Source organism: Myotis lucifugus, unplaced genomic scaffold (assembly GCF_000147115.1).
Source record: "Myotis lucifugus unplaced genomic scaffold, Myoluc2.0 scaffold_0, whole genome shotgun sequence".
Lineage (NCBI taxonomy): Eukaryota > Metazoa > Chordata > Mammalia > Chiroptera > Vespertilionidae > Myotis > Myotis lucifugus.
Genome location: NW_005871048.1, coordinates 38,009,657 through 38,023,760, shown reverse-complemented (window position 1 = coordinate 38,023,760; position 14,104 = coordinate 38,009,657). Strand labels below are relative to the sequence as shown.

Genomic DNA, 14,104 nt, shown 5'->3' with positions numbered 1-14,104 from the left:
AGTGGTAGGACTTGCTTATTAAGACTTCCTATGTTTTCTAAATAGATTCTACTTTTTTAAATACACATTTTTTTAAATATATTTTTTATTGATTTCAGAGAGAGGAAGGGGAAGGGAGAGAGATAGAAACATCAATGATGAGAGAGAATCATTGATCAGATGCCTCCTGCACGCCCCCTACTGGGGATTAAGCCCGAAACCTAGGCACAACCACAACCTGGGCATGTGCCCCGACCAGAATCGGACCATGACCTCCTGGTTCATAGGTCAATGTTCAACCACTGAGCCACACCAGCTGGGCAAAAGATGCTATTTTAAAATAAAAGAAAAATAGGTTATTTCCTCAAATTGCATTAATATTTCCTGCTACTTCTCTAGCTTTGAAGCCCAAGGCTACTGGAACTCTACCACAGTCATTCATCCCCATTTGGTCAATAGTCAACTAATGACTATTTCTTTATCTTTCCTTACCATTTTTGTTGTGTACCACTTTAGATATTTGTGGATAGTTCACTTGAAAGGGTAAAATAGGTGAATCTCAAATGATTCCATTCTACCCTTTACTTGTAATGTTATACTTTCCCTATGTGTTAAACTTATAGTTAATATAAGATATTTAGATAAAATTTAGTTACATGGTCCCTATAATAACCTCTTCTTCCCATTTGCTTTGGAAGGGAAAATTACGCTTTGTTACTCTAAAATCATTTTGTTGCAAGATTTCTGTGGATATTCAGAAATCTATAATATAAATATTACATACATATAAAATACATATAATATCCTAGATGTAAAGATATATATCAGATTTTTTTATTAATTCATTTTTATGCTCCCTTTGTGTTCCTTCAATATATGGAAGAAATAACCTTTTGGAAGTTAGGCCAAGTTAGTATAAAATGGTTAAATGGAAGATAAAATTGAAGAGGAAAAGTGTTCTAAAATCTAAGATGTACTTTTTAAATAAACCAAATTCAGATTTGTAAATCTGGAGATTCTTATTTATTTTGCCAAAAGGTAAACCTCACATTTCTTTAAACATGTAGATGTTATAGTACATTTTAAAATGTTTACCTAATTATAAATATATGACTAACTTTTTGAAGCTGGAATCAATATTCTTACCTTAAATATTTTTATTTCGTTTTCTGGGGCTATAACTTTTAGGTGTAATTCTATCCTCTTTTCCTTACCCTTAATTCAAATTGGAAATCATTAGTTTTCCTAAAATCTTACCTCACACTCTCAGACAGTGACAGCATTCTCTAATGCTTGGCTTAATTATTTGGTGAGACTGAGCCTGTGAGCAGCCAATACAGCTGGGAGTAGGAATCAGCTATGGGAATGCAGTTGTTTTCTGAATCATAAATGTTGGTTGTAATGAACTCAGTTGCCAAAACCACCTAAGAAAATCCCGGAAGCCAATTTACTTCTTCTTTAAAGTCGGTGAAGAATAGGTGACCAGTGAGCTCTTTTTCTCCTGGGTTGTCAAAATCTTTGACTTTTCATCGTTTTTTGAAATGTGCATTCTAAACCCCCATCGCACCCACAAGGTGTGTGAACTTACTGCCATGTTTCCCGACAGAACTACTTGGCCCACGAGGAGCTCTTGATTGCGGTGGAAATGCTGTCTGCTGTTGCTTTACTAAACCAGGCCTTGGACAGCAAGGACCTGGTATCTGTGCAGAACCAACTTAGAAGCCCAGCAATAGGCTTCAACAATCTGGACGAGACGTATGTTGGACGGTAAGATGTTTTCCAAAACTCTTCTCAATGCAGAAATGTATGTTTGGCAGATCTCACAAATAAAGGGTTTGTTGCTTATTGAAGAAATCCATATAGCCATGCTCATTTTCTTGAAAGTTAGTCTACTTTGTTTTAAGAGTGTAATATTATAGTTCCTCCTGTACATTCTTCCTTTTAGTGAAGCAGAGGTCTGAAAATGATCATCCTATGGCAGTTGCTGACTGACTTTGTCATTAGCAAAGATTATTTGATAGGCTAAAAATGCAAGAAATGTTGAAAACATACTTTCTCCATACCTTCCTTTGGGCTTCTTTGGGAGATGACAATATATAGAAAAGTGGGAAGGATCCTTAATAATCATCTGGTTCAATTCCCTTTATGTTACTGATGAGGAAACTGAATCTGGATTTATCAACCCAAAATTTGGCAACTGGGCCTCAAACCTCATTTTTCTGGTGGTTAAACCAAAGGAATGCTGAGACCACAGTGGACCATGACAGTGGGTAACAGTCTCAGTTTAGTATTTTTCATTTCATGTTCCTTAAATATGGTACTAGATAATACAATCGACAGTATTATAAAACACTAGAGCAAATCCAGAGAGAACATTAAGGGCCTGGAATAGGAACCCAATGAAAGATTCAGGCAGACAAAAGCCCAAATAAAAAACTGAGTGATTTTCCATCCTTGTGACCACCAGGGGGAGATGTCTGCTTAGATCTTGACAAAACTCTTCAACTATTGTTTCTGGAACTGCTCAAATAGAAAGGTTGAGTAATTCTCCTGAGTCAATATAGTTGTACAGGAAGAAAAAATATTTTTTTAACTTGGTGTTTGACCACTTGTCCATGTAGAGAATGGCCCAAAAGTAGGAGGACACTGGATTTTCCTTGTTTTTAGTCTTTTTGGAGAAACTGATGCTCTTACACTACATACATTTGGCCACCTGGTTCATTATGCCTCAGAGTCTCTTTCCAAGGTAATTTATTTCTACTATTTCTACTGTTTCTGTTCATGACACCACCCGCTCCTCCACGCTTAGAAACCTCAAGTTCAGCTTGAGTTTTCCCCTGCCCTCTGCCAGGCAGCCTCCTGCTGCAAACAGCCCACTCACTTCTCTCCCTGTCAGTATCCAATCTGTGTGCAATACCTCTGCAAAGTGTCTCCGTTTCCCAGCGACCACCTCGTTTTCACTTTTGCTTCTATATATAATAACCTCCAGATTGGTCTTCCTAGATCTTATCTGTCCCTGTTCTTACCTAACCAGGCTTTGCTCTGCTCTCTCTTAGTGTTGGAGTAGAAGACAGAGCTGGTCACTCCCTCATGAAGCCTAACAGCCTACAGGGGCACTCATGGGGAATCTGGCTCAAAGAATTGTCAAGGCTGTCCCACAGATTTAGCATCCCTGGCCACGCCCTCTAAAGAACAGTCCTCCCTCCCTCCAAATCACCCATTTTGATTTTCAGAAATCTTCTCTTTCCCTATTCCGATTGACAAATAACCCATTGAGGAAGGAGTCCCACATTCCATTTGAGAACCACTTTTACACCTGTGGTTTTCAACTAGGGCTTACAGATACAGCCTCAGCCTCAGAGTTCAAGTATTCTGTATGTTTTAATAATATTTTTAAAAATTTTTGAGGGAGCTCGCTGCCAACCCTGGTGTGTGGCGTCACGTGACTAGGCGCACTCCTAGCTCTCCCACTTGCACTTGCACGTGTCCCAGGAGGCCGCTGACGGGTTTGCGTTCATGCCGAGCGAGGTGGAGAGGTGGGATGGAGAGCTGCGGGGTCCCATGAAGGGGAAAGGGGGAGGGAGGGCCAACTCCAGGACCACGGGGACAACACATGCAGTGAGCACCTAGGACCAGTGGAGGATGCTGTGGTTCCAGGGCGCCATCCTGGCCGCCATCCTGTTGGCCAAGAGGAGCGCAATCTTCGTGGTGGTCATGGGAAGTGATGGCTGCAAGTTGGGAAGATGAGAAAGTGACAAAAGCATCTTCAAACAGTTTTTTGCTATTAAAGTCAGTACCAAAAGTAAAGCCTACCTACAATTTTCACAAATCTATTCTCTAGTATGTATTCCACCCAGTTTCTTTATTTTTAAAAAAGTGTTTTTAACTGATTTTTAGAGAGAGGAAGGGAGAGGATTAGAGAGAAACATTGAGGAGAGAGAAGTATCATCTCATCAGCTGCCTCCTGCATGTCCTCCCCACTGGGAATCAAGCCGGGAACTGGGCATGTGCCCTGACCGGGAATTGAACCAGTGACTTCATGGTTCATGGATTGGTGTTCAGCTACTGAGCAACACGGGCTGGTTCACCTAGTTTCTTTATTGGAGACAGTAGAATTCCCTTGGCAGTCATAGAAGGAAGTGTTTCTGCAGATGAACTTTTTACCAAAATTCAAAGTCCGGCAGATGCACTCATTAAAAGGAGAAACTTCAGTGGCAGATGGCAGCCAGTCAACAAGTTCAGTCTCTACTCCGTCCACCTCATTCAAACCTAACAACACTTCTGAAAACTCTCAGTCCGGAAATGGGGAGCTTTGTGGGACACCACCCGCTTCTGCTACAAAGTCAGATTCTGCAACAGGAGGAGAAAGATCCAGACATGCCCTTCCGTCTCAGGACCTAGTGGGTGTTCACATCAGAGACCAGCGGAGGACCTCACTGCCAGAGCAAAGACCAACCCAGACACTTGAAGAAAGGAAGAGAAGAGAGAAAGAAAGAGGAAGAACACAGAGAGAGGTTAAGAAAGAAATTGAGAGGAGAAAAACTGGAAAAGAAATGTTGGAGTATAAAAGAAAGCAAGAAGAGGAATTAGCAAAAAGAATGTTCGAGGAAAGAAACGGAAAAGTCAGAAAGAAGATAGGGTAGCTTGAGAGCGTACAAAACATCAGATTGCATTGGACCGTGCAGAGAGCTACTCATTTTCCAAATACACAGGAAGAAGTAGAAGCTGCTAACGCTGCTGCCTTGCTGGCTACACAGGCTGAAATAGAAGTTAAGAGGGACACTTCTGCAAGAGAAGGAAGCAAAGTTGCAAGAATTCAATTCCATCTTTCTGGTGGTTCTCTCTTTACAAATCAGTTCCCTTCTGAGGCTCCTCTAGAAGAGGAAAGGCAGTTTGCTGCACAGGCTATTGGCAACATTTATTGTAATTTTTCATTAGCAACCATTTTCCCAGGAAAGAATTTACCAAAGAAGTGTATAAAAAGAATTTATTGGATGTGAAACTTGCCCCCAGTGCGTCAGTGGTACTGTTGCCCAGTAAGAAGGCCAGCTACATCCCTGGTACATTTTCCAGTGCAGACTTTTGGACACTGTTGAGAGAGTATTTTGTCATTCCTTGCCATCTGGGGGTTGATTAGCAACTTCTTGTTCAGTAATCCTTCCTCTGCATGGATCTCAGTGGGAACAGCATCTTGGGGACCTTCAACCCTTGCATTGGCTAGCAATTCAGGGGAAACCATCAGAAGGAGAGTGCTTGAGAAATGGGGGGAAGATTTTTTTTTTAAAAGGAGGGGAAGATACATAGATTGAGGGACTCAAGATGATGGTGAAGATGAAAACATTTGTTATGGAAATTCTACTCAACAGGTGTGGTGTGACAAGTACATTAGGTGCAATGATCATTGTTTCTTATATAGTTTAATTAAACTAAAATTCTACTGGAGAAGTGAGACTGCTTTATGTCTTCTAACCAACCTATAAAACGTCTCTTTATTCCTGCTTAGTGGGTTAACGTTGTTTAACTCAGACAAGTCAAGAGATTAAGTAACTCACTGCTATAGTAACTCAGTTGCATATAGTAACCAACTGCTAGAAACCTAAAAGAATCAAAAGAGCTGCCACAACCTCCCTTTATCAGATTTCTTATTCAGTATTTCATATATCCATTGGCCCTGTGCTCTCAGATAATACATTTTATTTAGAGCTATTTTACTCCAGAACTCCTAAGTCCACACGAAGTAACTGGTATGGCACGGAGTAATTTGACTCTAAGTTAGAGCGTTTTAACTAGCCAGTCAGGTGATTAATGGTTTATTTTTCTCTTTCCGCTCATCAGCTGCAAGCAAAATCTTATAGTTTTTAATCTTAAACACTGAATAAAAATTCTTTTTTATTTAAGCATTTTCTGTGTCACCTGGACGACCCAATACCGATTGCGTTTCAGGGCCCACTTTGGTTCTTGTGTTGACGGTTGCATTGGCCTCCGTGAGCTGCCATAGCCTCAGCAGTTCACTTTTAGTGTCAGCTTCTCACCCAAGTTCTTGGAAGCCCGGTTTACAGGTTTTCACGTTTAAGAAACGTTGCTGGGTCTGGGTCACTCCCTATGGCTGTGCAAGTTCATAGCACAAGAGTACGGGCATGGCCGCCTGGATGAATTCTTACAGAGTCTGTAGCTATTTATCGTGGCTTCCCCCCCCCTCCCCCCTTGGGACTGTGTTTTCCCAGAAAGATTCTTTTGTCTAATTCTCAAAAAAGTGATGTAGGATTGGCATGGCTCTAGGCATGTGCTGTTCCCAGACTAAATGTTCTAAAATGTAGCTGGGTTTACAATGCTTCTATGTTTAAGTGTTCCCAGTTCTCGTCTGAATTAAGAACAGACTCACTCTAAACGTGTTCTGCCCTTAGCTGCAGCTGCATCTTTCCTTGCATTTTGCCCATCAGCCAAGCTGGGTCCAAACACACTGTACTTTCTAGCTGTCTCCTCCTATGTGTGCTCCTCTCACCACCAGGAACATACCTGTCTGCTGACATGGTATTGGAGCTTACAGGCCCTGCCTACTATGCATCCATGAATATTTCCATGCTTCTCCCCACCCCCGCTAATGTCATATCATATCTCCTGAGAATTAGCATCATGTGGTGAGGAACACAATCTTGGAACCAAAAATAAAATTTTTATTCTTCCTAGTGAAAAACTTCCTTGGAATTTTTGTTGTCTTATCCACTAGACTGGAAGCTCCTTGAAGTATAAAGGCTGCATCTTGTTCATTTTAATATCCCTGTGATGCCTGCAACATATTTTATGTATAGTATGTGCTTAATAAACATTTGCTGAACTCAATTGGAATTTTAATCTCAAAACTTCCCAAGTCTGTTAGAAATGTAAGGTTACTAGTTGGCTCATGGAAGATGGTGAAGAGAGCTCTGAGAGGTGGGGTAAGCCACAGAGCACCTTCCAGAGTTCATGCCTTTAACTCTCAGATGGAAAAGCCTGCGGAGCCATGTCTTACCCCTAAAATCGGTTCCCTTTGACTAGTGTTGGTTCATTGCTAAAGAAATGATGGGTGATTGCCGTTTTTTTGTGTGTTTTTCCTCATTTTCTTCCCACTGGACTATCATTTAGACATTAAGCATGTGAGATACCCACAAGGATTCTGCACTCTTTTTTAGAAGGGATGCTGACTAGTGGGAGTTGCCATTTAATCCATATTTTTACTATGCTCAGTCAGTATTATATGTTACTAGTGACGCAGAGTATCTTCGTAGGCTTATAATTCTTGTTAAGGGGAAAATCTCACACGTGACAGTTAACCAGTTTCAGGCCTGCATCTGGTGATGTCTCATTCGGCGACAGATAATGCGTCATCACCACTGCTTCCTATTTTGAATGATCTTTTTCTCTCTCAAGCTACTCCGTGGAAGACACCTCAGTGTCATCTAGAGCAGTGGTCGCCAACCGGTGGTCCACGGTTGAGGGGCTGGAATAAGGAGCCCAATGAAAGATTCAGGCAGAGGCATACAAAACTTTAAGAAAATTTGTCACAACAAGAAATCAGTTTTAGGCTTAATGCAATGTTCATTCTTTAACCTCTGTTAGGAAATCTGCAGGTGCTATTCAGAAGTCAAACTGCATAGTAAATCAATAGGCACATAGAGGATTGGTCTTTATTTCCCTGGAGTAATGCAAAAGCCAGCAAAACTATTGTATGTCATTACTTTGGGCTAGACTGGCTCCTGTTAGCTTATGGATCTAACACTGGTTCTATAAATTTTAAATAGGAAAATTGATTATTGAGAAATGAGAGTTCCTTAGTAATATATCAAGATGGGTGTCTTTTCCTCTAAAATTTCTCCAGATAAGAAAAATAACTGGAGTGATTGGCCAAACTCGATTTTCCAGAGGACTCTGCTGAGTGAGGAGGGTCAGGGGCCAGGACTGAGGTGTGACAGTGCTGTGGCAGGGAGGGGACACGAGGGTTTTGAGTAGTTGCTCTGAAGCCTTAGGAGCAATGGACAGGTGAGGAGGAACTTTAAGATATTCTGATTCAACTCATGCACCACCTCTTCAAGAAAACATACAGTGAAGATGTGTGTCATTTAGCAGGGTTTTCTGGAACTACATTTGCATTTTATTTGATTCCTCACTAGGCATATTAAATCTCAGGGTAACCCAGCTATGTTAGGGTTACAGTAGAAAGGACTCTTACAGCTCACATTGTGGGAGGAACAAGAGTAATAAAAAGAACGCTTAATGGAAGGGTTGAGGGCCATGGTCATTTAGAGCCAAGATGTGCAAAAGGGAAGAAAATTAGTAATTAGACAAAAAGCAAAATCACAGGCTTGAGGACATATAAGTTATTTTTGTTTTGTTTTGCTTGAGTTAGGTACAAAACTGGGTTTTGAGGAACTTTCATTAAACAGCATTTGTACATAAAGTATTTCTAAGAAAAAGAACACCATTAGTATACGTGAGCTTGTTGTATGTTGACAAAGCTGCACGCCACAGTTTTAGTTGTCTTTCTACTCTTTGTCTCACCTCCTAACAAACACTTTTGGCCCCTCGTGTCAAATATAAGAGGCATGTCTTGAACAAAGAATGAATGTCTCTTTGTTATTAGTGTCATGATCCTTCTCTCTTCCACAGTTATGCAGATGAACTACTCTCCATTAAACTGGACGTTTTGTCCCAAGGGCAAGAGACCTTAAGCTGGAATGAAATTCAGAATTGTATTGATATGGTTAATATTCAAATTCAAGAAGAAAATGACAGTAAGTATGGAATACTTTTTTTCTCTAGATTAGTGGGAAAATAAGGTGTCTCGACAACTTCTCTAGGGCTACAAATTTTGCTCATGGAGCCCTATGAAAGCACACTCCTCTAACATGTATGTATGTATTTATATGTAAATTGTATGCTTATACTACTGTACCAACATATTATAACATTATAAACATATATAAAAAGACATGAAAGGACAGACTAAAAATACATGTAAGTGGGGTGTGAAGAGAGCAGAGCGCCTGAAGGATGGCTCCTCTGTGTATAACACATCCAACAGCAACATGGGCTTACTCCTCACGGGTGGCAGGATGCTATGACCTTCCTGTGACATTACGCCCTATACATGAAAAAAAATACAACAACAGCCATACATAGAGGTCCTAATAATTTTTATTTATTGGTACTTCACAGTTGACTGCTCTACATAACTCAGTTGTTTAGGCACTCAACTTTATTTTGACTTGCATTTGGACATTTTCCTGAAATATGACACAGGTTCCTGCCCTTGGAAGAAATTGGAACATAATCTAACTGTTGCCTTATAATCAGAAGTCATGGTGATTTGTTGTGTTTCTAGAAATTATGAACTATGAGCATGAAAAGTGGGCAGTCCCAAGAGGATATGCCCTGAAACATGCTTTCTTGAGTGTCAGCTGCCTCCTTATCATTTTCCTTTTGCATATAAAAACAGTGGGGAATAAGGAGCTGTGTAACTTTAGCAATCAGTTATTCACTAATTTCTGTAGCATGAACTACCAAATTCAAGCTTTAAGCAGTTTTTCCCATCATAAAAACCAGCAGCCCTGGCTGAGGTGGCTCAGTTGATTGAGCATCGTCCTGTGCACCAAAAGGTTGCTGGTTCAATTCCCCATCCGGGCACATGCCCCAGTTTGGGGCTTGATCCCTGGTAGGGGGTGTACAGGAAGCAGCCAATCCATGTTTCACTCTCACATTTGATGTTTCTCTCTCTCTCTCCCTCTCCATTCCTCTACAAAATTAATAAAAAAATATTTTTAAAACAAACAAAACAAAACCCTGGTGTTTGTGTCCTGTTACAAAGCTCAATGCCCCAGCCCTCTGCCTTTCAGCCTTCCTCCTTGATCCCCAGCTATAGCACTTGGCATCTCCTGCTCCAATGGTTTGAGTGCTTTGGCTAATGCCACCCAAGGATGGACTCTTTGGGTAGGCAAAATAAACAATCATGTCTCATCTTTGTTTTCTAGCTTTTTCCCAATTCTTTATTTTTTTCACTCTTAAAATTTTTTTTATTGAATTTATTAGGATAACTGGTTATTAAAATTATAAAGATTTCAAGTGTACAATTCTATAATACATTATCTGCATATTGTATTATATATTCACTAGAGGCCCGGTGCACGAATTTGTGCATGTGTGGGGTACCTCGGGGTGGCCTGTGGGGGTCAGGCCGAAACCCACAGTTCAATGCTGCCTGCAGCTCCTACCTGCCGCTCCCACTCATTCCAGCCCCACTGCGCCTACCACGGGCTTGCACCCAATCAGTCCCGATCAGGAGAGGCTTGCACCGCCTGCAGCAGTGCTCGCCAGCTGTAGCCCTGTGTCTGGCACCCTCCCCTGGGGAGTGGCGTGCGGGATTAGGCCGAAACCAGTTCTCCGACATCCCTCGAGGGGCCCCGGATTGTGAGAGGGAACAGGCCAGGCCGAGGGACCCCACCAGTGCAGGATCGGGGCCAGGGAGGGACCGCGGGAGGACTCCAGGGCGTGTCTGGCCCATCTCGCTCAGTCCTGATAGGCTAGACCCCAGCAGCAAGCTAACCTACCAGTTGGAGCATCTACCCCCTGATGGTCAGTGCACATCATAGTGACTGGTTGACCCGTCGACTGTCTGCCCCCAGTGGTCAGTGCACATCATAGCAAGTGGTTGAGCGACCTTAGTATATCATTAGCATATTACGCTTTGGTTGGTTGAACAGTCAACCAGTCACTGGATGACGAGACACTTAGCATATTAGGCTTTTATTAGATAGGATTACCCAAAATCAAGGCTCCTCCCCTTACCATTTATCCCCCTTTACCCTCGTCAACTTCTCCTCACCCCCCTTTCCCTCTGGTAATCACCACACTGTTGCCTGTGTCTATGAGGTATCTTGGGAGTTTTTTTGCTTATTCCCTTCACCTTTTCACCCAGTCCCCGAACTCCTCTCCCCTCTGACAGCTGTCAGTAGTTCTCTGTATCTATGAGTCTGTTTCTGTTTTGTTCATTTATTTTTGTTTATTAAATTGCACATATAATTGAGATCATATGGTATTTGTCTTTCTCTGACCTATTTCACTTAATGTAATACTCTTCAGGTCCATCGATGCTGTCATAAAAGGTAAGATTTCCTTTTTTACAGCTGAATAGTATTCCATAACTTTTCCCCAATTCTTTCTGACAATACCTGAAGTCCAGTTCTGCTTTGGTGATTCTAGTGTGTGTTGCTTATGCAATGAAGGTGTGTGAGTTCTCAGTGATGAACAATTGTAGTTTTACTCTCATTCTTGACTTTGATTTTACAAAGGGGAGGGAACGCCATTTTTGTCCCAGAATATCTTAAGAGCCTTTACTTTTATCAGGAAAAGGGGGGAAAAGTAACATGTGTATAACTTCAAAAGAGAGAGGTCTTTTGTAGGTGGTTATCATTTTTAAAGAAAAATCTCTTTGGGTTGGTAGGACATTTATCTAGTTAAACTGGAATACTGTCATTCTCCTTGAGATATGTCACATGGCCACTATCATATTTCTTTTAAACATCTTGTCATGAAGGGCACATGCAATAACCAGCAGAGTTATTTCAGATATTCTCTATCATATTTCCTTTCTAGTATTTGGGGAGTTTAATACAGAACATTTAATTTCTTTCTTTTGGCTTGTTCTGTTATTCTGTCAAAATGAGGTATTTTTAAAGTTAAGTATTGAGCTTGATAGCTTATATTTAGGTGATTGCTTAAAAAGCTAAAGTTTAAAAATACACCATTGTGTATTCCATGGCAGGAATGATACAATATAGTAATTAAATCATCTGAAAACGCTGAGAATTTTTCATGGACATCTTGAAAGTGCTTTACTCTCCCCAGCCCACCCCTGCCACGTGCTCTCAGGTCTCATCCTCTGACTGATTTGTGATGTGGATAAGGTATGCAGCTAATGGGAAGTGATAAATGTAGAAGGCGAATTTAATGGAGAAGCTGCTAAATGCATTTTCTTAGACTTGGATGCTCTCTTGGTTTCTCACTAGAAATTTCACTGTTCCCCGTAGAGCCCCAGAGGAGCATTTATGTAGCGGAGACAAGGAAGTTTTCTTCTTTGAATTGCTTTTTACCTTTGGTAGGTACCATTCTTTGTAGGGTACCTCCTCTGCTGTCTCAAATACACAACCTCTAAGAGAATTTCTGCCCACTCCCTCATTCTGCCCACATTCTCGTGCGAGATGTTATGGTCTCACACGATGACTTAAGGAAGTGGGCCATGAACTGAGTGAGGCTCAGCAATCTTTGTTAAAATGGGATTTCCCCTGGATTTATAAACAGAGGCAGTGATACAGATGCACGGGGGGGGGGGGGGGGCTGGGCTGCTGCGTAGGTCTTTCAGCTCCTATGAGGTCATTTACTATGACCTCAGCAGCTTGAGTCTTGGAAACATGCCAAACAAAACTTAAGCAGGTGATTTCAATCAAGTCAGCTGGCATGCACTCATCCTCAGGTGAGCAGCCAATGGGAACACACATTCTTACAGTGTCATTCCGATTCTTTTTGGATGGGGTGTTTAAAAGTATTTAGAACGGTCTACCCAAGGTAGGTGTCTAGAGAATGAAATGAAGTAGTCTGTGCTCTCCAGTTTATAACTGCAACAGGGTAAATGATAATACCTTGCCCTGGCCAGGTGGCTTGGTTGGTTGGTGTGTTGTTCCATACACCAAAAGGTTGTGAGTTTGATCCCCAGTCGGACACATACAGAAGGCAACCTACTGGTCTCTCTCTCTCTGTCTCTCTAAAATATATAAAAAAAATATCCTCAGGTGAGGATCTTTTTTAAATGATGATACCTTGTATATAGATAGTGCTTAGACTTTCCTGAGTTCTTCCAACGTTTTGAGATAATGTAACTTGCATGTTAGGAAAGTACTTTTACTTTTTCTTCAAACATATTTAAGTATGTACTATAATCAGGAATAATTTCTAATCATTTTAGATTGTCCCTTCCATCCTCCAGATAATTGTTTCCGTTCTTAGCAAGGTGGTATTTATGGAGTCATCTATTTGGGGGATACTTAGCTGAGTATTTTACTTTAATTTCAAATATCTCAAGATGCAGATACTCATTAAAAATTAATAGTACGTATTCTGTTTCATAGCATATCACATTTTTAAAGTGAATTGTGATTGTTTTGGATGAAAGATATGTAACTGACAAAATAAGAAGTAATAAGTTTGGCTTTAAGAATGTTTATTTTCTAAGCTTGCTGCTTGTTTATGTTTAAGTTTTGTAGTAGTTCTTGTCCATCAGCACTAAGCTGGGAAGCAAACGCCCCCTGTTAGTATATATGTACGTGTGTACAATGTTTATATACACATATATACACATACTTGTACATACACTATAGTTTTATAAGACTGGTTGATAGTTTATTTTTAATAACAAGGCAGTATTGAGAAATGACCTCCCAATGGATCCCTTTTGCTAGTTTCAAAAACTCTCCAGATTCCATAGCTGGGTTTCTGTGCTTTCCATTCCTGGACCTTATAGTCTATGTCCTAAGATCCTATGCTAAGGTAGAGATAGTGGAAGGTTAAACTGGTGGAATGCTTATTCTTCCCTTAGTACCTCCAAGACTTAGGGCTCCAGGTGTTATCTTACCAGGTGGGATTACTGAAACAATGGCATTCAATAGCCATCCTTGAACCTTAACAATATCCCCAAACATGCATGACTATGGAGCTTTCCTATACTTCCAAGAAAGTATGGGTATCTTAACTGAAATTAAATAAAATTTCAAATTATGTTTTTCACTTACACTAGCCACATTTTAATGGCCTAAAAGTTACATGTGGGTGATGGCTTCTGTATTGGAAAGCCCAGATACAGAGCATTTCCATCGTCACAGAACATTCCATTGAACATCGTTGGGACTATATTGACCTGGAAATTCACTCTAACACTGTAGGGAATTGTTTGCTTTTGGAACTCTCTGTTTTGGCATTTTTTACAGAGTGGTGAAGTAGAATAATCCAAAGAATAGAATATATATCCAAATGTTTTTGCATTTCAGTTTTTTTTTCCTTGTATATCTCTACATTAAATTCTTCCAGCACTGGTATTCTATGA

At 40.7% G+C, this 14,104-nt stretch overlaps 1 protein-coding gene, 1 non-coding gene and 1 pseudogene across 2 annotated transcripts in view; all 3 read left to right on the top strand.

Moving 5' to 3' along the window:
- IQGAP2 (IQ motif containing GTPase activating protein 2) overlaps positions 1-14,104 on the top strand; it is a 264,782-nt gene that overhangs the window by 166,014 nt on the left and 84,664 nt on the right. Inside the window, exons 11-12 of the mRNA XM_023750558.1 lie at positions 1,586-1,746; positions 8,623-8,747. Coding sequence (XP_023606326.1) covers positions 1,586-1,746; positions 8,623-8,747 — 286 coding nt within the window. The remainder of the gene's footprint in view (positions 1-1,585; positions 1,747-8,622; positions 8,748-14,104) is intronic.
- LOC111825943 lies at positions 3,410-7,465 on the top strand (annotated as a pseudogene).
- On the top strand, positions 8,977-9,105 carry LOC111825606. The gene has a single exon (XR_002828799.1). It is a non-coding gene; the product is annotated as a small nucleolar RNA SNORA11 (small nucleolar RNA).